The 25325-nt window shown below is 46.5% G+C and overlaps 2 protein-coding genes and 1 long non-coding RNA gene across 4 annotated transcripts; 1 reads left to right on the top strand and 2 right to left on the bottom strand.

The window, feature by feature from the left end:
* Positions 1-7246: 7246 nt before the first annotated feature.
* Positions 7247-9818, bottom strand: LOC120965305 (uncharacterized). 2 transcript variants are annotated; one of them, XR_012183738.1, is made up of 3 exons: positions 8339-9818; positions 7547-7807; positions 7247-7460 (listed from the first exon to the last, which is right to left on the bottom strand). It is a non-coding gene; the product is annotated as an uncharacterized lncRNA (long non-coding RNA). The 2 variants fall into 2 exon arrangements; XR_012183737.1 differs by having other exon boundaries at positions 7547-9818.
* A 5196-nt stretch (positions 9819-15014) lies between these two features.
* On the top strand, positions 15015-16496 carry LOC109765417 (protein STRICTOSIDINE SYNTHASE-LIKE 10-like). The gene is made up of 3 exons (XM_020324203.3): positions 15015-15268; positions 15364-15639; positions 15731-16496. The coding sequence occupies exons 1-3, from the start codon at positions 15015-15017 to the stop codon at positions 16212-16214; spliced, it is 1014 nt and encodes a 337-aa protein (XP_020179792.1). The 3' UTR covers positions 16215-16496.
* Positions 16497-18857: 2361 nt separating this feature from the next.
* On the bottom strand, positions 18858-20629 carry LOC109765409 (protein JINGUBANG-like). Its single transcript, XM_020324195.3, has one exon. It carries the CDS (start codon positions 20612-20614, stop codon positions 19187-19189), a length of 1428 nt encoding a protein of 475 aa, XP_020179784.1. The 5' UTR covers positions 20615-20629; the 3' UTR covers positions 18858-19186.
* Positions 20630-25325: the final 4696 nt, after the last annotated feature.

Below are 25325 nucleotides of genomic sequence, written 5' to 3'. Positions count from 1 at the left end.
AGATGCACTCTTTCCCTCTCATTGCTAGTAAACTCCATAGATGGATCTTGGTGATGCGTAGAAAATTTTAAAATTCTGCAACGATCCCCAACAGGGGCATCATGAGCCAGGCCTATGCGTAGTTTCTATGCACGAGTAGAACACAAAGCAGTTGTGGGCGTAGATGTTGTCAATTTTTCTTGCCACTACTAGTCTTATCTTGTTTCGGCGGTATTGTGGGATGAAGCGGCCCGGACCGACCTTACACGTACGCTTACGTGAGACAGGTTCCACCGACTGACATGCACTAGTTGCATAAGGTGGCTAGCGGGTGTCTGTCTCTCCCACTTTAGTCGGAACGGATTCGATGAAAAGGGTCCTTATGAAGGGTAAATAGAAATTGGCATATCACGTTGTGGTTTTACGTAGGTAAGAAACGTTCTTGCTAGAAACCTATAGAAGCCACGTAAAAACATGCAACAACAATTAGAGGACGTCTAACTTGTTTTTGCAGCATGTGCCTTGTGATGTGATATGGCCAAAAGGATGTGATGAATGAGATATATGTGATGTATGAGATTGATCATGTTCTTGTAATAGGAATCACGGCTTGCATGTCGATGAGTATGACAACCGGCAGGAGCCATAGGAGTTGTCTTTATTTTTTGTATGACCTGCGTGTCATTGAATAACGCCATGTAAATTACTTTACTTTATTGCTAAACACGTTAGCCATAGAAGTAGAAGTACTCGTTGGCGTGACAACTTCATGAAGACACGATGATGGAGATCATGATGATGGAGATCATGGTGTCATGCCGGTGACGAAGATGATCATGGCGCCCTGAAGATGGAGATCAAAGGAGCAAAATGATACTGGCCATATCATGTCACTATTTGATTGCATGTGATGTTTATCATGTTTTACATCTTATTTGCTTAGAACGACGGTAGTAAGTAAGATGATCCCTTATAATAATTTCAAGAAAGTGTTCCCCCTAACTGTGCACCGTTGCGAAGGTTCGTTGTTTCGAAGCACCACGTGATGATCGGGTGTGATAGATTCTAACGTTCGCATACAACGGGTGTTGACGAGCCTAGCATGTACAGACATGGCCTCGGAACACACGCAATACACTTAGGTTGACTTGACGAGCCTAGCATGTACAGACATGGCCTCGGAACACACGCAATACACTTAGGTTGACTTGACGAGCCTAGCATGTACAGACATGGCCTCGGAACACGGAAGACCGAAAGGTCGAGCATGAGTCGTATAAAGGATACGATCAACATGAAGATGTTCACCGATCTTGACTAGTCCGTCTCACGTGATGATCGGACACGGCCTAGTTGACTCGGATCATGTTTCACTTAGATGACTAGAGGGATGTCTATCTGAGTGGGAGTTCATTGAATAATTTGATTAGATGAACTTAATTATCATGAACTTAGTCTAAAATCTTTACAATATGTCTTGTAGATCAAATGGCCCACGTTGCCCTCAACTTCAACGCGTTCCTAGAGAAAACCAAGCTGAAAGATGATGGCAGCAACTATACGGACTGGGTCCGGAACCTAAGGATCATCCTCATAGCTGCCAAGAAAGATTACGTCCTAGAAGCACCGCTAGGTGAAGCACCCATCCCAGAGAACCAAGACGTTATGAACGCTTGGCAATCACGTGCTGATGATTACTCCCTCGTTCAGTGCAGCATGCTTTACAGCTTAGAACCGGGGCTCCAAAAGCGTTTTGAGAAACATGGAGCATATGAAATGTTCGAAGAGCTGAAAATGGTTTTCCAAGCTCATGCCCGGGTCGAGAGATATGAAGTCTCCGACAAGTTCTTCAGTTGTAAAATGGAGGAAAATAGTTCTGTCAGTGAGCAGATACTCAAAATGTCTGGGTTACACAACCACTTGTCTCAGCTGGGAGTTAATCTCCCGGATGACGCGGTCATTGACAGAATCCTTCAGTCGCTTCCACCAAGCTACAAGAGCTTTGTGATGAACTTCAATATGCAGGGGATGGAAAAGACCATTCCTGAGATATATTCAATGCTGAAATCAGCGGAGGTGGAGATCAAAAAGGAACATCAAGTGTTGATGGTGAATAAAACCACTAAGTTCAAGAAAGGCAAGGGTAAGAAGAACTTCAAAAAGGACGGCAAGGGAGTTGCCGCGCCCGGTAAGCCAGTTGCCGGGAAGAAGTCAAAGAATGGACCCAAGCCTGAGACTGAGTGCTTTTATTGCAAGGGAAGTGGTCACTGGAAGCGGAACTGCCCCAAATACTTAGCGGACAAGAAGGCCGGCAACACCAAAGGTATATGTGATATACATGTAATTGATGTGTACCTTACCAGTACTCGTAGTAGCTCCTGGGTATTTGATACCGGTGCGGTTGCTCATATTTGTAACTCAAAACAGGAGCTGCGGAATAAGCGGAGACTGGCGAAGGACGAGGTGACGATGCGCGTCGGGAATGGTTCCAAGGTCGATGTGATCGCCGTCGGCACGCTGCCTCTACATTTACCTACGGGATTAGTTTTAAACCTCAATAGTTGTTATTTAGTGCCAGCTTTGAGCATGAACATTGTATCAGGATCTCGTTTAATTCGAGATGGCTACTCATTTAAATCCGAGAATAATGGTTGTTCTATTTATATGAGAGATATGTTTTATGGTCATGCCCCGCTGGTCAATGGTTTATTCTTAATGAATCTCAAACGTGATGTTACACATATTCATAGTGTGAATACCAAAAGATGTAAAGTTGATAACGATAGTCCCACATACTTGTGGCACTGCCGCCTTGGTCACATTGGTGTCAAACGCATGAAGAAGCTCCATGCAGATGGACTTTTGGAGTCTCTTGATTACGAATCATTTGACACGTGCGAACCATGCCTCATGGGTAAGATGACCAAGACTCCGTTCTCCGGAACAATGGAGCGAGCAACCAACTTATTGGAAATCATACATACTGATGTGTGCGGTCCAATGAGTGTTGAGGCTCGCGGTGGCTATCGTTATGTTTTCACTCTCACTGATGACTTAAGTAGATATGGGTATGTCTACCTAATGAAACACAAGTCTGAAACCTTTGAAAAGTTCAAGGAATTTCAGAGTGAGGTTGAGAATCAACGTGACAGGAAAATAAAGTTCTTACAATTAGATCGTGGGGGAAAATATTTAAGTCACGAATTTGGTACGCACTTAAGGAAATGTGGAATCGTTTCACAACTCACGCCGCCTGGAACACCTCAGCGAAATGGTGTGTCCGAACGTCGTAATCGCACTCTATTGGATATGGTGCAATCTATGATGTCTCTTACCGATCTACCGCTCTCATTTTGGGGCTATGCTTTAGAGACTGCCGCATTCACTTTAAATAGGGCTCCGTCGAAATCCGTTGAGACGACACCGTATGAATTATGGTTTGGGAAGAAACCTAAGCTGTCGTTTCTAAAAGTTTGGGGATGCGATGCTTATGTCAAGAAACTTCAACCTGAAAAGCTCGAACCCAAGTCGGAAAAATGCGTCTTCATAGGATACCCTAAGGAAACCATTGGGTATACCTTCTACCTCAGATCCGAAGGCAAGATCTTTGTTGCCAAGAACGGGTCCTTTCTGGAGAAAGAGTTTCTCTCGAAAGAAGTGAGTGGGAGGAAAGTGGAACTTGATGAGGTGATAGTCACCCCTTCCGAACCGGAAAGTAGCGCAGCGCGGGAAGATGTTCCTGTGGTGCCTACACCGACTGGGAAGTTACTGATGATGATCATGAAGCTTCGGATCAAGTTACTGCTGAACTTCGTAGGTCCACAAGGACACGTTCCGCACCAGAGTGGTACGGCAACCCTGTCCTGGAAATCATGTTGTTAGACAACGGTGAACCTTCGAACTATGAAGAAGCGATGGCGGGCCCGGATTCCAACAAATGGCTTGAAGCCATGCAATCCGAGATAGGATCCATGTATGAAAACAAAGTATGGACTTTGACTGACTTGCCCGATGATCGGCGAGCCATAGAAAATAAATGGATCTTTAAGAAGAAGACAGATGCGGATGGTAATGTGACTACGGGTTATCGACAAGTTCAAGGGGTTGACTACGATGAGACTTTCTCACCCGTAGCGAAGCTGAAGACCATCTATAAGGCTCGACTTGTCGCTAAGGGTTATCGACAAGTTCAAGGGGTTGACTACGATGAGACTTTCTCACCCGTAGCGAAGCTGAAGTCCGTCCGAATCATGTTAGCAATTGCCGCATTCTATGATTATGAGATATGGCAAATGGACGTCAAAACGGCATTCCTTAATGCCTTTCTTAAGGAAGAATTGTATATGATGCAGCCGGAAGGTTTTGTCGATCCTAAGAATGCTAACAAGGTATGCAAGCTCCAGCGCTCCATCTATGGGCTGGTGCAAGCATCTCGGAGTTGGAACATTCGATTTGATGAGATGATCAAAGCGTTTGGGTTTACACAGACTTATGGAGAAGCCTGTGTTTACAAGAAAGTGAGTGGGAGCTCTGTAGCATTTCTCATATTATATGTGGATGACATACTATTGATGGGAAATGATATAGAATTCTTGGAAAGTATAAAGGCCTATTTGAATAAGTGTTTTTCAATGAAGGACCTTGGAGAAGCTGCTTATATATTAGGCATCAAGATCTATAGAGATAGATCAAGACGCCTCATTGGTCTTTCACAGAGTACGTACCTTGACAAGATATTGAAGAAGTTCAATATGGATCAGTCCAAGAAGGGGTTCTTGCATGTATTGCAAGGTGTGCAATTGAGCACGGCTCAATGCCCGACCACGGCAAAAGATAGAGAAAAGATGAGTGTCATCCCCTATGCCTCGGCCATAGGGTCTATTATGTATGCCATGTTGTGTACCAGACCTGATGTAAACCTTGCCGTAAGTTTGGTAGGAAGGTACCAAAGTAATCCCGGCATGGAACACTGGACAGCGGTCAAGAATATCCTGAAGTACCTGAAGAGGACTAAGGATATGTTTCTCGTATATGGAGGTGACGAAGAGCTCGTCGTAAAGGGTTATGTCGACGCTAGCTTCGACACAGATCTGGATGACTCTAAGTCACAAACCGGATACGTGTATATTTTGAATGGAGGGGCAGTAAGCTGGTGCAGTTGCAAGCAAAGCGTCGTGGCGGGATCTACATGTGAAGCGGAGTACATGGCGGCCTCAGAGGCAGCGCAAGAAGCAATCTGGATGAAGGAGTTCATTACCGACCTAGGGGTGATTCCCAATGCGTCGGGCCCGATGACTCTCTTCTGTGACAACACTGGAGCTATTGCCCTTGCCAAGGAGCCCAGGTTTCACAGGAAGACCAGGCATATCAAGCGTCGCTTCAACTCCATTCGTGAAAGTGTTCAAAATGGAGACATAGATATTTGTAAAGTACATACGGACCTGAATGTAGCAGATCCGTTGACTAAACCTCTCCCTAGAGCAAAACATGATCAACACCAGAACTCTATGGGTGTTCGATTCATCACAATGTAACTAGATTATTGACTCTAGTGCAAGTGGGAGACTGTTGGAAATATGCCCTAGAGGCAATAATAAAATGGTTATTATTATATTTCCTTGTTCATGATAATTGTCTATTGTTCGTGCTATAATTGTGTTATCCAGAAATCGTAATACATGTGTGAATACATAGACCACAACATGTCCCTAGTGAGCCTCTACTTGACTAGCTCGTTGATCAACAGATAGTCATGGTTTCCTGACTATGGACACTGGATGTCATTGATAACGGGATCACATCATTAGGAGGATGATGTGATGGACAAGACCCAATCCTAAGCATAGCACAAAGATCGTGTAGTTCGTTTGCTAGAGCTTTTCCAATGTCAAGTATCATTTCCTTAGACCATGAGATCGTGCAACTCCCGGATGCCGTAGGAGTGCTTTGGGTGTGCCAAACGTCACAACGTAACTGGGTGACTATAAAGGTGCACTACGGGTATCTCCAAAAGTGTCTGTTGGTTTGGCACGGATCGAGACTGGAATTTGTCACTCCGTATGACGGAGAGGTATCTCTGGGCCCACTCGGTAATGCATCATCATAATGAGCTCAATGTGACCAAGTGTCTGGTCACGGGATCATGCATTACGGTACGAGTAAAGTGACTTGCCGGTAACGAGATTGAACAAGGTATTGGGATACCGACGATCGAATCTCGGGCAAGTAACGTACCGATTGACAAAGGGAATTGTATACGGGATTGATTGAATCCTCGACATCATGGTTCATCCGATGAGATCATCGAGGAACATGTGGGAGCCAACATGGGTATCCAGATCCCGCTGTTGGTTATTGACCGGAGAGTCGTCTCGGTCATGTCTGCATGTCTCCCGAACCCGTAGGGTCTACACACTTAAGGTTCGGTGACGCTAGGGTTGTAGAGATATTAGTATGCGGAAATCCGAAAGTTGTTCGGAGTCCCGGATGAGATCCCGGACGTCACGAGGAGTTCCGGAATGGTCCGGAGGTGAAGAATTATATATAGGAAGTCCAGTTTCGGCCACTGGGAAAGTTTCGGGGGTTATCGGTATTGTACCGGGACCACCGGAAGGGTCCCAGGGGTCCACCGGGTGGGGCCACCTGTCCCGGAGGGCCCCATGGGCTGAAGTGGGGAGGGGAACCAGCCACTGGTGGGCTGGTGCGCCCCCCTTGGGCCTCCCCCGCGCCTAGGGTTGGAAACCCTAGGGGTGGGGGGCGCCCCACTTGGCTTGGGGGGCAAGCCACCCCCTTGGCCGCCTCCCCCCCCCCCTCAGATGGGATCTCCAGGGGGCCGGCGCCCCCCCAGGCCCCCTATATATAGTGGGGGGAGGGAGGGCAGCAGTACCCTAGCCCCTGGCGCCTCCCTCTCCCTCCCGCTTGCGCTTGGCGAAGCCCTGCCGGGATCCTCGCTACTTCCACCACCACGCCGTCGTGCTGCTGGATCTCCATCAACCTCTCCTTCCCCCTTGCTAGATCAAGAAGGAGGAGACGTCGCTGCTCTGTACGTGTGTTGAACGCGGAGGTGCCGTCCGTTCGGCGCTCGGTCATCGGTGATTTGGATCACGACGAGTACGACTCCATCAACCCCGTTCACTTGAACGCTTCCGCTCGCGATCTACAAGGGTATGTAGATGCACTCTTTCCCTCTCATTGCTAGTAAACTCCATAGATGGATCTTGGTGATGCATAGAAAATTTTAAAATTCTGCAACGATCCCCAACAACTATCGACTGTTGTCACTGTTTTTGACATTACAACAAACAAATTAGTCTGTAATATTAGTAAACAGAAATGTATTAGTACTGAATTAATATATTTTTATCAACCTCGTTTCCTTTTTGTCAGACACCTACTTTGATGGACCCCTGAACTGTGTGTCATAGAACCTGAAAATGGAAGGCTTTCTTGTTCTTGTAACATAGTCACAGCTACTTCTTTCCCTGGCACACAAATTGCAGACTAATGTCACCACCTAATCATGTATAGTGAAGATGATTATTTTACTTATCATCACACAACAAAGTACCTTCTGTCGTCGTAGAAGATTCAGTTGGCAAGTGTGTGTTATCATTGGTACTCATACTGGCCTCCCCTCTTACGGGCTGCACAGTCTTACTAATTGCACTGTCACCTCGCTTGATTCGTTTGTACTCACGATTCCTTTTCAAATAAGCTTCTCTCTGTTGTGGCCTCATCTGCATATACCTAACCCGATCACGGTAACGTTTGCGTTGAGAAGGATCCGTTGGTACAGCACCGGTTTGTTCAGTTAGGTGACGATATTGATCTACAATTATCAGCTTAATGAGACACACACAAGAAAAGATTGGTACTAAACTGGAATTTACATTTCAGGGCATGGAGAGAGAGAGAGAGGGAGAGAGAGAGAATGTTCTTTAGCCAACAATCATTTTTTCATGGGTAAACAGAAAATATGAATTCATTATCGCAGTTGATGTCCGTCAGTAATGAGTGTCAAGCATATTTCTATCAAAATAAATATTTTAAATGTGAATAATGAAAAGGCCCAAATAAAATAGCAGAGTCATAAAAAATCAAGAAAAATAATCAAATCATCTTTCATGACACACTTATCTCAAAACATAGTAGCTTTTGTAGTCTACGTACAGAATCTGCAACTTACACTGGCTTAGTCAAAAACGCAAACACCTTGCACGCAAAGAAATAGCCAAGAACATCAACAAGGTATAACCAGCTAATCCTAATGACAGGAAGCAATCTGACATAAAGGAATTCTCCAAACTCATAACCATCAACAGAAAAAGAAAAACGGTAATGTAGAGAAGGAGCAACTCACCTGTGCTTTCCTCCCGTGCTGTTGGCCGTCCGCACAGAGAATGTGTATTGTACATGGCGGCTTGCCGGTGTACGGCGCGGCTGGAGAGAGCGAAGAGACGAAGACGCGCGAATCTGAATGAACGGAGACGGGGCGCAAGAGTGGCACACTTCAGAACAACCAAGCCCTGCGATCCCAGTAGTGAGGTCGTCAAAGAGTTGAGGTACTCTGCAAGCAGATGGAAATGGAATTTTAGCAAGATGTGAGCGGGGAGATACAGGCAATGGGAGACAACGGGGATGGAGTTGTGGCAGGATGATAGCCTTGTGCTAGCCCGGGATGAAGCTTTTTGTTTTTTCCTTTTGAAAGCGGGATGAAGCTTGAAGGTATGCAGTCTTTTCCGTTCCAGCAGAGCACGCGCGGGGGGCTCTGTTTTTTCAATTAAATTATTCCAAACGTCGTGGGCCGTGGAGCTACCGGGAAGGTGCGAGTAGCTTCCAAACGCGCGAGCGCGCGGGAGACAGCGCGGGAAGGGAGTGGTGACGAATCCAACTGATTGCAGCCATCCGATTCAGTGGAGCTAAGGGCTGATGAAGGGTGGATAAGGGGATATGTGGTGAAATCAACGGCTAGAAGTGAGTTTGTGTTACTTGGCGGGAATCAAGAGTGGAGTGTAAATCCAATTTCAAAACTGATGCATTATAGTAGTAGAGATAACATGTCATTTTTATTATTAAGAGGATGACATTTTTATCACAAAGAGCATGGCATTTTAATAATTAAGAACCTGTGATTTTTATTATTAAGTAGATGGCTGTTTTCTGATTAAGAGCATGGCATTTTTATTACTTAATAACATGGCATTTTTATTATTAACATGATGGTTTTATAATAGAGACATGATATTTTTATTATTAACAGGATGGCAATTTTATTATTAAGATGATGCAATTTTTATTCGCGTGACAATTTTATTTTTCATTGCATGTTATTTTTTATTATTTTTTGCATAGTGGACCAAATAAAGCAAGAAAATACAACATAGTATTTTGTTTTTGGTCCGTAGCAAAAATAAAGAACAAAGATGAAACATCTCCACAACATAATTCATAAAAAAAATATCACACCGCACATTTTTTTAATCATATCATTTCTTAATTTATAAATTAGCATGTTGTTTCTCTAAAGTAGCATGACATTTTTTTCATATTTTAATATTCATGGAAATTTTACGGCTTTTTAATATGTATTTTTTTGTTCATGGCATTTAAACAATAAAATAGTAAAGTGGGCTCTGGGCCAATGTGGATTCACACCGGGCCCTCACCCCGGCGATCGATCCAGGTGGGGATACATGATTCTTAAAAAAAATAAAAGGTGGGGATACGCTCACTAGAGCTGCTCCCCTCCTTAGAAACTAGGGGGTACTCACCCCCATGGTGGTTCATCAATGGGCCACTTCGGGCAGCCCATGACATATACAAGGAAGATCCCACAAGACTTGGCGGTGAAGACGAGGACTCTTTTAAACCCTAGGCCTCCGGTGCATTATATAAACCGAGTCTAGACCATTCAATAGATCAGATGGTATTTATTAGAATCATACACAACAATCTCGTGGTAGATACCTGTGCTATGTACTATACCCCGTATTAATACATCAAAAGCAGAATATTGGACATTATCTCTTTGAGAGAGACCGAACAGTAAAATCATGTGTCCATGTTACCATCTCTCCAGGACGCCTAACTTAGGACCCCTACCTCGAGATATGCCGGATTAAGCACCGACATCGGTGCCTTGTTGGGGCGTAGCTTCCCGACATGGCGGAGCAGGCGCAATCCAGTAGTTCCTCGAAATACCGCGAGGAAGGGAGGTAAAAGATGGACACAATGAATTAACTACGGGGTGTGGGCTCCATTGTAATTGTGTTCGAATACACAAAAAAGAAAAATCATTCGACCACTGTTGATACATTGACTACGGTACACACATGATTTGTACGCACGAATCGTGGGATGCACCTGTCGCCTCTGAGGTACCCGGTAAAAACTAGGGATGACAATTTTACCCATGTGTAAGGGTACCAGCGGATACCGTACCCGCATGGGCAGGGTATGGGCATAATTTTATAACCACGAGTAGTACCCATACCCCACCCGTGAAGTCATGGGTAGGGTACGTGTATAGCCTTTTACCCACGGATATACCCGTAACCCACATGTGAACCTTAATTACGCGTGATTCACAAAGTGTACCTATGTTAAATTTGTGTTGTGAGCTTTTGAATCTATGTTAAAGTTGTCGCCAATTTTCAGTTTTAATTGAGATAATAGTCATGTACTCATATATCTATTATTGAGTTGAGATCAATGATTTTTTTGTCAAATGTGCTATAGATGAATGTGAAATTGCGAATAACTTGTGTACTATTTGATCTACCTGTTGGATACCTAATGGGTATGGATACACATCGGGTATGAGTACGGGTAAAGTTTCATACCCGTGGGTACGTGTATGAGTAGAATTTTGTATCCATTTTGTACGGGTATGATATTGCTCTACCCGCCCCGTACCCTACCAATTGCCATTCTTAGTAGAAACCGGTACCACTAGTTTTTCATTCGCGTGATGTAGTAGGTTTTATTTGCTATGGAGACCTCGGCCTCTTCACTCAGCCGGTGTGCTGAGGACATGACAAATAAATTTTCTCTTTGCACAAGATTGATAGCCTTGAAAGTAAAACACACACACACAAATTTCTTACTTAGATCAACATGGTTTTAAATGTCAAATATCTTATAAAAGCTTAAGTTACTTCAGAAATTCAATATGGCTCGTACGTCTATATGCTTTCATTATCCTAACCCATGGTCTGCTGTCTTGGGATATGAGCTCCCACTGGTGTTTCCTTCCGTATTTTGGTTTTGGGTCAGTTCTTCGAACAGTCATCGGGGCCACTCCTGCTCACATTTATTGTGGGAATAGCAGTTTGCTGCAGTACTGCTCATGCATTTAGGACAACTTCTTTGCAAATATCTGGACTGGGTCATGAGTTAGATGACGAAGGGCAATTTAACTTAGCATGTTGCGAGCAACTTAAATTATATTAAGCCAGACCTGTTAAGATTGTTTTGGTGCAACTTCCCCTATCATATTTTTGTACTTCGTACACTTTTTTTTCTGGTCACTACTAGGAAGCTAGGAGTTTTTTTTTGACACAGTACAGACGCAAGCGCTTATATATACCCGCATACACTCACCCTACCCCTATGAGCACCTCCGAAAGATCGAGCCGGCATATTTGTCTTGAAATTTACGAAGTCACCATAGGCACCTCGTAGTCGACGGAAACGTCTCCTCCCACCATCCTTTGCATGAGTTGCGAAATATTCAGGTTCATCAAACACTTTTGGACTCATGGATAGCTTCCCATCAGCGAATTTACTTACTTTCAGAGTGTAAGGCAATTTAGCCTTGTTGACACGGTGGACCATCCGAACAGTGTCCTTGAATACATCAAACCGGCGAACCATCTCATCATGGTCACGCTTCTGGTTCAAAGTGTTGCACCAGCGCAGATACAAGGCCCACAGGGCTTCCTCTGACTCAACGTCCTCGTCTGAAGGCAGAATTTTCACCTTACCTACAGATGCAAGTCATTTATATGTCATGAGAAAAGCTGTCAAAAATTGAAGTTTGCCTTGTGTGATACATGATCCACAAATTTTAACCTCCAAACATATGAATGAGCTGGAAAAGATGCGCTCCATCCATTCACAACAAAAGGCTATATAATAAATACAGTATATACAAAGAATGTTGACCTAAGATGCACTGGTAAATCTCCAAACAAATATATCGTATGCTTGATTGATTAAGCAGCAGAAGTGCATGATACATTAGCTTACAGCTTACCTGTAGGAGTAGAGTGAAGTAGCTAGCCTACTAGAGTTAAATCGTGTGGACATCTAGATGAAATCATGAACAAGGAAAATACATATTGATTTGGTTATTACCTGGGTGGGGGGTGAAGGAGGCGGGCGATGCCATTTCTTCGGGTGGTGCGTTGGTGGAGCTGGGTATGTTAGTGCCGCTGTGGAAGGAGAGGCGGCTCCTCAGATCTGAGGGGGCTGAGATCGCCGCTGTCACTGGCGCTGCCCACCGACCAGCCGACGCGATCCTGCTGGCGGCGCGAGCAAAGTCACGGGAGGCCCTCAAGAGCATGGACTCCATGACGGGAAACGAGACGAGGCTCCCGCCTCTGGACGTGGATGGGGGAGGGTATGTAGGTGGGAGGAGGGGGTCGTCAGCTTGCTCCAAAAACAGCCCAAGGCTCCACGTTGGGCCGTAATATAAATAAAAAACACAGCATCCCTAAAAAAAGAAAAGAAGAAGACTACAAACACGGCGTTTCCTATTTGGCGCTGCAGGCGCCCGTTAATGTGCATTCTGCAAACGGGCGCCTGCAGCGCGGGCGCGCTGGCCGGCCCACCTATTATTGTAGAATCGCAAAAAACATCTGAAACGGCGAAATCACTAATTAAGGAGTACTCGTTGCAAAGAACACTCCACTTTCCCAGGTCGCGACAAGTGGCGCCCATGCAGCGCGCCACTTGTCGCAATCTGGGAGTTTTCCCTTTTTTCGTAGATCTGTTAATTCAAAATGTTTTATCTCTTAAACCGTGCGTCCAAATCTCGAACCGTTTTCATCATTGGATTCCTCGCGTCGAGATCTTCAAAACTAGATCTCATGTTGATAGGTTTTGACGAACTTTTTTTCACGAAAAACCGGACAAAAAACCGGGCGAAAAAACTGAACCGGGAGCATGGTTTTTTTCCCTTTCCGAAAGAGGCACGACCGTGACTCTCGCGAAAGCACAACCGTGCCTCTCACGAAAGCAAAACCGTGACTCTCATGAAAGAAAAAAAATGGAAAACGCGTATTTTTTTCCCTTTCCGAGAGGCACGGCCGTGACTTTCGCGAAAGCACAACAGTGTCTCTCGCGGAAGCAAAACCGTGACTCTCACGAAAGAAAAAAACAGAAAATGCGTTTTGTTTTTCCCTTTCCGAGAGGCACGGCCGTGACTCTCGCGAAAGTACAACCGTGCCTCTCGCGGAAGAAAAACCGTGACTCTCGCGAAAAAAAAGAGAAAACACGTTTTTTTTTCGTTTCCGAAAGGCACGGCGTGACTCTCGCTAAAGCACAACCGTGCCTCTCGTGAAAGAAAAACCGTGACTTTCGCGAAAGAAAAATAACGCATTTTTTCGCGCAAATTTTTTTTTTGAATTTTTTTATCATAAAGCTAAGAAAGACCGGGTGAAAACCAAAACGTCGAAAAAACCCGGAAAAAACCGTTTAAAAAGCCAAAAACGCGTGCGAAAAAATAAAAAAATAAAATCCGAAGGAAGCGTCTAGAGCGCGACACGTGGCGAATGGCTGAGAGCGAGTCAAGTGGCGCTGATCGTTGCGAGGCTCCCGAAGGAGCGCTCGTTAACTAGTTGCTCACCCGAAACGGGGATTCGAACCCACAACATATCCAAGGCGAACCCTACGTTCAAACCACCAGGCTACGCTGCAGTTGTTGTACTATTGTACTCTTTTTCACTTCTTCTTTAGTTCCATTCTTTTTTTCTTTTACTTTTTTCTTATCCTTTTCTGTTACTTGTTTTTGTTTTCTTTAATGCGCGCTTTCTTAAATTTTGTGAACCTTTTCCCTAAATTGACAAACTTTTTCTGAATTTGGATGAACTTTTTCAAATCCGATATTATTTTTAAAAATTCGATGAACTCTTTTTCAAATTTGCTAAAAAATTTCAAATTTGATGAACTATTTTGCAAATCCGGTGAACTTTTTTGAAAAGTTGATGAACTTTTTTGAAATTCGATGAACTATTTTTCGAGATTCGATGAACTATTTTTCAAATCCGATGCACTTTTTTGAAAAGTTGATGAACTTTTTCCAAATTCAATGAACTTTTTTTCAAATTCGATGAACGTTTTTCAAATCCGTGAACTTTTTTCAAACTCATGGTTGTTTTTCATTGTTGTGAACTGTTTTTTCAAAATTAGTGCACTTTTTTCCATTTCATGAACTTTTATTTTTGAATTCATGGACTTTTTTGAATATATGAACCTTTTTTACATTGGCCAACCTTTTTGTGCATGTTCATCAACTTTCCAAATTTGTTCACATTTTTTCATACATTAATGTTTTCAAATAAGTCAAAATCTAAGCGAGGGGCTGTACGATAAGTAGCGCTGCTACATTGTTTCTTAAATCAACACACGCTGAAATTACTCACTAGCAGCAACTAGGTGTACCTGTTGGCCAACCTCGAAGACGAGTGTGTGGGCGTGAGTTCGATTCTCAGCGAAGCCTCTTTTTTGGATGTCTTTTCGCGTAAAAATACAATTTTGCCTGCGTGCGCGTTTGTGGGCTGGCCCAGCAGGGGCTGCTGCAGGCGCCAGCTGCCTTCGGCGGCGCCTTCAGCGCCGAATAGGCGCTCCCTACAAACACAGCACGCGCGGGCGATACATCACGGTGTTGTAGACGTAGTTCGTGTAGTATCACGACCGTGTCCGATCCGATCACCAAACGTGGCCATGGGTTTCGTCGCGCGTGCTCTCCCATAAAAGGCATGGAGGTGCGTGCAACGATATTCCGTGCAGAACCTCCGACGACGACGATGACGATGGGGCGCAACCTCGCGGCGATACTACTCGTCGTGCTTGCCTGTCTCGTCTCTCTAGCCTCGGCCGAGCAGATCAAGACGACGAACACGCGGTGGAGCTACCGCCTCCCGCTGCCCGAAGGCGTCAGCGGCGCCGAGAGCCTCGCCTTCTCCGGCAAGGATGGGGTCTACACCGGCGTCTCCGATGGCCGGGTGCTCAAGTGGGGCGGCAGCGCCGCCGGCTGGAGCACCTTCGCGTACAATGCCAACTACAGGTCGGTGTAAGTACAAATTAAACATCGTGTTATCAAATAGTAGTACGTAGATCATGATCAAATTAGCTTACCTGTGACATGTGCGGCGTCTGCAGGAAAATCCCTCTGTGCTCGGACTCTGGGGTGCCATCGGAACAAAAAGAGAGCATCTGCGGGCGGCCTTTGGGCGTCCGGTTCAACAGGAAAACCGGCGAGCTCTTCATCGCCGACGCCTACATGGGGCTCATGAAAGTAGGGCCGGACGGCGGCGAGGCCCAGGTGCTGGCGACGGAGGCGGACGGCGTTCCTTTCCACTTCCTCAACGGCCTCGACGTGGATCAAGCCACCGGCGATGTGTACTTCACCGACAGCAGCGCCAACTACCCCCGCAGGTGCCCTACACGCCCGCCCGCCCGCCCGATCAAGCCCCAATTCGATTCACTTCATCATGCTTATGCGCGACGAATCTGTGTGTGCATGCAGGTTTAACACGGAGATCATCATGAACGCCGACGCGACCGGGCGCCTGCTCAAGTACGACGCGCGGACGAAGCTCGTCACGGTGCTGAAGGCCGAGCTGCCGTACCCGAACGGCGTGGCGCTCAGCCGCGACAGGACGCACGTGGTGGTGGCGCACACGGTGCCGTGCCAGGCGTTCCGGTACTGGCTCAAGGGGCCCAAGGCCGGGCGGTACGAGCTCCTGGCGGACCTGCCGGGGTACCCGGACAACGTGAGGCGCGACGGTCAGGGTGGCTTCTGGGTGGCGCTGAACCAGGAGAAGGCGCGGCTGAACGCGACTGCGGCGGCTCCGGCGAAGCACTTGGTCGGCGTCCGTCTCAGCGCCGACGGCGTGGAGGTCGAAGAGCTGACGGCCGCCAGGGGCGTCACGCTCAGCGAGGTGGCGGAGAACGGCAACAAGCTGTGGCTGGGTTCCGTCGAGCTTGATTATATCGGCATCTTTGCCTGATCGAATTATTTGTTGGCGGCTTGATTTGATTTATTAGTAGGGTGTCTGTTAGCGGTTGTCTGATCGAGTTTTTTCCTTTTTCTTTTGACATGAGACTGATTCAGTATTAGACTGTTTTTAAGAAGGAATTAAGTCAGTACACTTATGAAATTTGTATGGTTTCACGACTTCCTGCAACGTTTTCTATAAATGAAATTATGCGCGTATTTAGCTTTTGTTTCTGTAAAAAAGATATGCTTGGTTTGCTTATGTATGTTTTCTTCGTAATAAGGAGCTCTATTTGACAGCCTTCCAGCAACCACAAATAAGTGGCTATGGTCTTCATGCCGGCCCTGTTCATCGACTCAGAAAGTCCATGTTCGGTGGTGCATTTCGAATCCAGTGGATCTTCAATGTACGCCTCGACGTCGTTGGTGTTTCGGTGGTTAGCGGTTTTATTGACATCTGCAAGGATCTTCATAGACTAAGCACCTTTTTTTCCTTTACTCGGAGAGTCTTTTGCAAAATTTCAGCACATTTGTATTCTCTCGTGCTTTCTTGTTGTATCCATGTGGATCAGTTAAAGCTCTATTTGACAGTTGCCTGATGAAAACTAAAATAATTGCTTGCCGATTTTAATCTTCTCCTACCTTTTCCTTTCAGCCGCCCTCCAACCACCCCCTCTAATCACAACCTGGTCAACCTCTGACTTCCCTCCACAGGTGATGCGGCGGCCAGCTGCCTTGTCCCCGACTCCGGTTGCTCTTTGCTCGGCGTTGCTGGACGCCGTGGCCGGCCGCGACACTCATGTCACTTCCTTTGGCTGCACCTCACCATCTTCTCTTTCCAAAGAGCAAACATTTTTTCCATATGTTTTCCTTTTTGAACTTGATTTTTTATGTATTTAGTATCATCAGGAAAACATGAAAGAGTGATTAGAAATCGAAAATGTCATCTCGTGATAGTTCGCCAGGAGCTGACGGCTGCCAGGGGCGTGACGCTCAGCGAGGTGGCGGAGAACGGCAACAAGCTGTGGCTGGGTTCCGTCGAGCTTGATTACATCGGCATCTTTGCCTGATCGAATTATTTGTTGGCGGCTTGATTTATTATCCGTAGGGTGTCATTAGCGGTTGTCTGATCGAGTTTTTTTCTTTTTCGGTTGAGAAAATGAGATGAGACTGATTCAGTAAGTAGACTGTTTTTTAGTAGAAGGAATTAAGTCAGTACACTTATTAAATTTGTATGGTTTCACGACTTCCTGCAACGTTTTCTATAGATGTAATTATGCACGTATTTAGCTTTTCTTTCTGTGAAAAAGATATGTTTGATATGCTTATGTATGTTTTTTTTCAGAAAAACTTTCAATAAGTTCAACTTTAATCATGGCAATACAACAAATATCACAAATAATAATAAAAATACATCCAAATGTGTAGACCACCTAGTGACGACTACAAACATTGAAGCGACCCGAAGGTGCGCCGCTGTTTGCCCTTCCTCATTGGAGCCGGCCATAACTTATTTTAGTAGACAATAGGGAAGTCGCTGTGGTAAGGCCGCATAGGACCAGCATACTAGAATAGCAACCGCCGCCAGTAAAGAGACATGTAGATCGGGAGGATTCAATCTGAAGACACGCGAACAAATACCGGATCTGAGCATATCCACCAACGATAACCACCGACTGAATCCTGCGAGATCTGCTAGAGACACACCTCGACACATCTTTCGACGATGCTAGAAGCAAACACCGGGATAGGGGCTAGGCGGGGAGAACTTTATTGCATCTTCATGAAGCCGCTGTCATCTCGCCTTCCTGAGCAGGACACAAACTCTAACAAAACTTAAAGAATCGGTTAAATACGAAGCCCTCCGATGGCATGAGCCGGGATCCACCGCGCCCCATGGCCCTAAGGCCACTGGAGACGAGGCAGATCGGTGGTACCACGAACGGGAGACGGGAACCCTAGTTTCGTGTTTGCTTTGGAGGAGAGACTTCTCTCCTAATGTATGTTTTGTTCGTAAGGAGCTCTATTTGACAGTTGACAATTGCCGATGAAAAATTAAAATTGTGCCTGTAGATTTTCATCTTCTCCTACCTCCTCCCTTTGAGCCGTCCAACGACATTAGCCGAACTGCTGACCACCGCCTCCTCCAACCATCTCTCTAATCACAACCTCCTCTCTAGCGTGGGTGAGCATTCCGCTCCGTCAACCTCTGATTCCCCTTAGCTAGTGACGCGGCGACCAGCTGCTTCGGTCCTCGACTCCGGGTCACTCCCGGCTCGGCATTTCTGGGACGTCGTGGTTGGCCGTGCTACCCCTGTCTCCTCCTTTGGCTGCGCATCACCATCGACTCCTCTTACTAAATCGACTGATGCAAGTTGTATTTTTAGGCAACTTGCAAATAGCAAACATGATGTTTTCTTTTTAAACTTTGTTTTTTATGTATTTAGTATCATTAGGAAAACATGAAAGAGTGAGTAGAAATATGACGCGTCAAGCCCACTCTTGTTTTTTTTTTTCCAGAAAACAAGTTTGGTTCAATTCGACAAACCGTTCACAGTTAATACGAAACAAGACAGAAGATAAGCACTGAAAATGTAATTTTTGGTTACAGTTACAAACAAAATATAATCATCTAAATAGAAAAGATCCACGAAAGTTAGAACTTAATTAATTGGTCATTTATTGATTTTGCCATATAGAACATAAAATCAAGTTAAGTTCAACTATTACACAACAAATATATAAGCATGCGCCAAAATGTCCCTTGGCCCTGACGCTCTGAAAGGCATCAAACTTACCTAGATCCGTCACTATATCACAACTCCAGATGTATATATATGCCCGGGCATGCTGTTTTCGTGCCGTTCACTTCTCACCGATCGTCTTCAACAGTATATATATGAACAAAATCCAGAAACTCCTTTGCTTAATCCGTCAAGATGTTCAAAACTTGTGCGTTCCGTTGGGGCGTACGTGTCGACGACCTTAGCGGAACGATGTCGAGCTGCTTGCCCCGAACGGGTCGCCGGGGTACCGGTCAAACATCTGCGACCCCTCGCCGGGGCCCCCGAGCAGCGTGTCCGCCGGCTCGTCGGTAACGCGCCACACCTTGATCGACTTGTCGAGGCTGCCGCTGTAGACGATCCACCGCCCCACGCCGCTGTTGTCTCCTGTCTCTGCGGCAGCGGCCGCGACGTTTTCCTTGTTGTACTCCACGACGGCGAGGCACCTGATCGGCTCGGTGTGGCCGGAGAGCACGGAGAGGCAGGAGTGCACGCCGGCGTCGCGCCGCCAGACCATGATGGTGTTGTCGGCGGAGCCGCTGAAGAGGAGCGCTCCCGCCGCGGCGAGGCAGAAGACGGCCTTCTTGTGCCCGCGAAGCACGCCCCCGTGGACGAGCTTGCTGTCGCCCTCCCAGCAGTTGACGAGCCCGTCGGAGGAGCCGCAGTAGAGCACCGGCGCGACGGCGCTCACGGCGAGCGCGTTCACGGCGTGCTCCTGCTTCAGCAGCGTCTGCACGGGCGAGTGCTTGGTCCCCTTCCCCTGCACCTCCCGCTTCCACACCTTGACCGTGCCGTCCGCGGAGCCGGTGAACACCAGCCCGTCGTACGCCGCCACGATGGCGTTCACGTTGTCGTCGTGCGCCACCACGGACTCGAGGCACTTGGAGTCGCTGATGCGCCACACCTTGAAGGTGCGGTCCCAGGAGCCGGAGTAGAGCAGGCCCTGGCCGGCGTCCGTGGGGCTCAGGCACGACACGGCGTCGCTGTGCCGGATCCAGAGCGCCGAGCGGTTCTTGCGCACCTCGACGTAGTTGGACGGGTTGAGAGAGCCGCGCAGGAAGTCGCGCAGCCGCGGCAGGCTGCCCACGCGCTTGTGCAGGCCGTTCTTGGGCGACACCTTCCACACCCGGATCTTGCCGTCCTGGTGGCCCGTGAAGATGCGCTCGCCGGAGATGACGATGGCCTTCACGAGGCCGCTGGACGACTTGAAGCCGCCGGAGTCCTTCTGCTTGCGCCAGACGCGGATGTTCTTGCTGTCGGAGCCGGTGTACAGCGCGTCGCCCTTGGCGGCGAGAGAGTAGATGTGGCCTTCCTCCCTGACGAGCGAGCTGATGAGGCTGGTGCCGGGCGCCATCGCGGGCGCGGCCATGGACGCCTCGCTGTGGTGGGACCAGGGGGACGCCATGGTCTGGTTCCAGGGGGACATGTTGTACGGCGAGCACTCGCCGCTGAAGCTGGATGGGTAGTCATTGTAGAACCCGCCCGTCGCCGACGAGCTGCTCTGCCTGTTGGAGCATTCGTCGTCCGTGCCCGAGTAGTTGGGGTCGGAGTGCGACATCGGCAGCGGGATGTTGGAGGGGTGCGAGCGCGGGACTCCGCCGCCGGCCCCTTCGCCGTCGCTATCTCTCATAGGCTCTTGCTGGAGGCTGTGGGCGAGACCGTGGTGGAGAGAATTGCGAGAGGAGGAGAAGGGAGGGAATGTGTATGTGGAGGGGAGGGAGTGAGAGGCGACGAGAGAGTGGCGGGAGGCGAGAAAGCCGTTGAGACCGTTACGACATCCGGGGTGGGGCCTCGGCCCGCAAACTGCTGCCTTTCACCAGTTCTTTTTTACAGTTCATTTCACGAGTTTTTTTAGCGGTATTTCACAAGTTTTGGAGCCTAGGAATTATGATAATTTCCTGCTCGATTTTTTAGGTGATAAATTACTAAATTTAGCCTCCTAAAGAATGGAGTCGTTTTTTCTTCTTCTGTATGAACAATTTTATTAATTTGAAATAACAGTTACTTCGTCTATAAGAAGAGGCTCCTCAAACCAATCCTTAGTTGAATAAAAACTAGCCCCCCACAAAAAAGAGAGAAGAAAACTAGTTAACCTAGCAAGTTTTTTTTTACAGGATAATACTTGTATTACTCAAAATCAAGAATTACAGTCACGACTGCAATGTCGAGAAGTTCATTTGGACCAGACCCAAGCCACACAACAGTTTGGCATTGTGATCTTTCAAAATTTGCCAGAAAATGACTAGCATAATTTTTTGTGCGACCAACATGAGTAATACAAGAATTACGCTCGATCAAACTTTCTTGGATCTCCTTTATCAGAAGGCATATTTTGATCTATTAGTATCTCTGCTTTGCACCATCTTGACTGCTTACTGTCTGATTCTATATCGATTGGTCGGTTGCTCCACTTCAATGCAAGCATGAGTCCGTCCCTTATAGCAAGAATTTCAGTCTCTAGAACATCATTACAGTCAAATAAATACCAGCACGAGCTAAAGATAATGCCACCTCCATCATCTCTCAAGATCATTCCTATTCCACCCCGATCTGTGTTCAGCTTCACACGTCCAGCCATTGGTGGTTCCCACAGGCTAAGGACCGGGCACTTAACATTGTGTGTGGGTGCTAACAGAGGGAAGCATACTTGAGATTGGTACTTGCCTTTGGTGTGGTCCGCCGTCGGATCAGTAGCAATAGAATTCAGGGAGGAAATATAGCTAGTTAGAAAACGAAAAGATACATCAACTGGTGGTGCTGGTTTATGGTGAACTATTTCATTTCTGACATGCCAAATTCGCCAAAGCAACATCATTGTGTGCAGCCGGACAGGTTCACTCAAATCAGAGACAAGCTGGACGAACAATTCTCTGCCAGTGTGTAATATCTTAGTAACATCCGGGAGCTCCAATTCAGCATTCATTGCTTGCCACAAGCGTCATGCATTGATGCAGGTACAGAAAGTATGAAAAGAGTCCTCATCTTCACAACTGTAGATTGGACAAATAGCAGTAATCTCAAGTTTGCGTTTCTGTTTGTTTTTCCATATCGCAATTGAGTCATTTGCAAGCCTCCAAGCAAAGTTTGTTGGGGAACGTAGTAATTTCAAAAATTTCCTACGATCACGCAAGATCTATCTAGGTGATGCATAGCAATGAGAGGGGAGAGTGTTGTCTACGTACCCTCGTAGACCGAAAGCGGAACCGTTATGACAACGCGGTTGATGTAGTCGTACGTCTTCACGATCCGACCGATCCTAGCACCGAACATACGACACCTCCGTGATCTGCACACGTTCAGCTCGGTGACGTCCCACAAACTCTAGATCCAGCTGAGGTCGAGGGAGAGTTTCGTCAGCACGACGGCGTGATGACGGTGTTGATGAAGTTACCGACGCAGGGCTTCGCCTAAGCACTGCAACCATATGACCGAGATGGAAATCTGTGGAGGGGGGCACCGCACACGGCTAAGACAACTGTCAACTCGTGTGTTCTAGGGTGCCCCCTGCCCCCGTATATAAATGAGCAAGGGGGAGGCCGGCCGGCCCTCCTGGGGCGCTCCCCAAGTAGGATTCCTACTAGGAAATCCTATTCCTAGTAGGTTTCCAACAAGGGAAGAGAGGGGGAAGGAAGCAGAGGGAGAGAGGGAGAAGGAAAGGGGGGCGCGCCCCCCCCCCCTTCCCTAGTCCAATTTGGACCCAAGGGGGAGGGGGCGTGCGGCCTGCCCTAGCCGCCCCTCTCTCTCCACTAAGGCCCATGTGGCCCATTATTCCCCCGGGGGGTTCCGGTAACCCTCCGGCACTCCGGTTTTATCCGAAACTTCTCCGGAACATTTCCGGTGTCCGAATATAGTCGTCCAATATATCAATCTTTATGTCTTGACCATTTCGAGACTCCTCGTCATGTCCGTGATCACATCCAGGACTCCGAACAACCTTCGGTATATCAAAACACATAAACTCATAATACCGATCGTCACCGAACGTTAAGCGTGCGGACCCTACGGGTTCGAGAACTGTGTAGACATGACCGAGACTCACTTCCGGTCAGTAACCAATAGCGGAACCTGGATGCTCATATTGGTTCCTACATATTCTACGAAGATCTTTATCGGTCAAACCGCATAACAACATACATTGTTCCCTTTGTCATCAGTATGTTACTTGCCCGAGATTCGATCGTCGGTATCTCAATACCTAGTTCAATCTCGTTACCGTCAAGTCTCTTTACTCGTTCCGTAATGCATCATCCTGCAACTAACTCATTAGTCACATTGCTTGCAAGGCTTATAGTGATGTGCATTACCGAGAGGGCCCAGAGACACCTCTCCGAAACACGGAGTGACAAATCCTAATCTCGATCTATGCCAACCCAACAAACACCATCGGAGACACCTGTAGAGCATCTTTATAATCACCCAGTTACGTTGTGACGTTTGATAGCACACTAAGTGTTCCTCCGGTATTCCGGAGTTGCATAATCTCATAGTCATAGGAACATGTATAAGTCATGAAGAAAGCAATAGCAATAAACTAAACGATCATAGTGCTAAGCTAACGGATGGGTCAAGTCAATCACATCATTCTCTAATGATGTGATCCCGTTAATCAAATGACAACTCATGTCAATGGCTAGGAAACTTAACCATCTTTGATCAACGAGCTAGTCAAGTAGAAGCATACTAGTGACACTCTGTTTGTCTATGTATTCACACATCACTGGTGCGCGTCGGTCCTAAACAAACGGTTTTTAACCCCTTCCGCGAAGGCATTTGGAACTGTCGCCAAGTGAGTGTGGACGATAGGGGGGTCCTTCCCACACGACCCAGAAACTGTCGGGGATAGGGCCCCTACAGTACTCCTACTCGTTTCTGCTCGCATTGCCATCGCAGTCGGTATTCTGTGGTGCTACGTTTACCATGCACGGCCCATCACAAACGGTTCACTATTATAGAACGTGTATGATGCGCGGCCCATCACAAACGGTTCACCATTAAAAAGATTAGCTAATCGTCGTACGAGTGTCGGACAGGATTACGAAACGTCGGACCATCGTAACATCATCGTACACGACAACTATCGCACACGCTATTCTGTGGTGCAACGTTTACGATGCATACTTCATCAGAAACAGTTCATGGTTGCGAATCGTGTACGATAAGGCAACTAACACAAACATTTAGTTTGCCCACACCGTTTGTGATATTGTCTGACATTGCACACGCTTTGCAAACGGCAACTGTGTGCATGCTTGCACACGTTTCCTCTCTGTGAACCGTCTCCGATTAAGGTGCATATCGCAAACGTTTGTATTTTACCAACCGTGTGTGTTGTAACAACCTGGAGAGCGTAATTTCACCGTAATTTAATTGCTGCATTTCCAAATTGTACCGGATTTGGATTTGAATTTGAATGTATGCTACAACTTTATTCACATCCATCAGGTTCAAACAACCAATGCATTATTCGATTCATAGGTACATATGTTCAAGAATTACATAAGAACCAAATAAAGAATGATGAACCACAGTTGTATACTTGTACTATTAAAGACGGTAAAGAAAGAGGCGAAATATATTCTGGTTGCTGAACAAGGTGAAGTGGAATGCCCATAATGTGCCCTCCTCCATGCAGAAGGCACGCACGACTCTAGTCCAACCCCTTGTGATGGCCGACCGCCCATCCTTCACGGTCTTCATGAAAACATCTAGATAATCATCGTGTTCTGGTAGAAATACTTTAATCTTTGCATGCCCACCAATCATGTAGTTTGAGAGGTAATCTTGAGTAAACTACTTTGGCAACCACTGCAAAGGAAAAAGATTCAGACATTGTCATCTAACACAACTCATTATGGGCAGTAAAAAGAAGGCTGCAGAGTTCTTACTTACCATCCTGCAGTTCGCTGTTGTCTTGGATAAAGTGTAAACAAATAGTTTAATTGCCATCTTTGGACCCATTTTACTAACAATCTTTATCAGCTTCCTCACTTGATGCTGGTTCATCGATATTTCATTGCCCCATACGCAGAAAGGGTCGAAACGCGGATCTTTACCAATGACATATGTACCTAAAAGCACCAAGTTAATATTAGATGCTAAACAGCAATTGCACAATGATGTAGTACAACACTCTTTTATAATATATCTATATACATCTGTATGTGGTAGTCCATTTGAAACCTCTAAAAAGACAAATATTTAGGAACGGAGGGAGTATCTTATAACATCCAATATACTCACATATTAGATGAATTAACATCTTATATTATGGGCTGGAAGGAGTTTAGTTCATTCTTACAAATTATCTGCTGCTGTATCCACGGATTACAGTTAGTTTGAGC

This window comes from Aegilops tauschii, chromosome 5 (genome assembly GCF_002575655.3).
Source record: "Aegilops tauschii subsp. strangulata cultivar AL8/78 chromosome 5, Aet v6.0, whole genome shotgun sequence".
Classification (NCBI taxonomy): domain Eukaryota; kingdom Viridiplantae; phylum Streptophyta; class Magnoliopsida; order Poales; family Poaceae; genus Aegilops; species Aegilops tauschii.
This window is presented reverse-complemented; position numbering and strand designations above follow the sequence as displayed.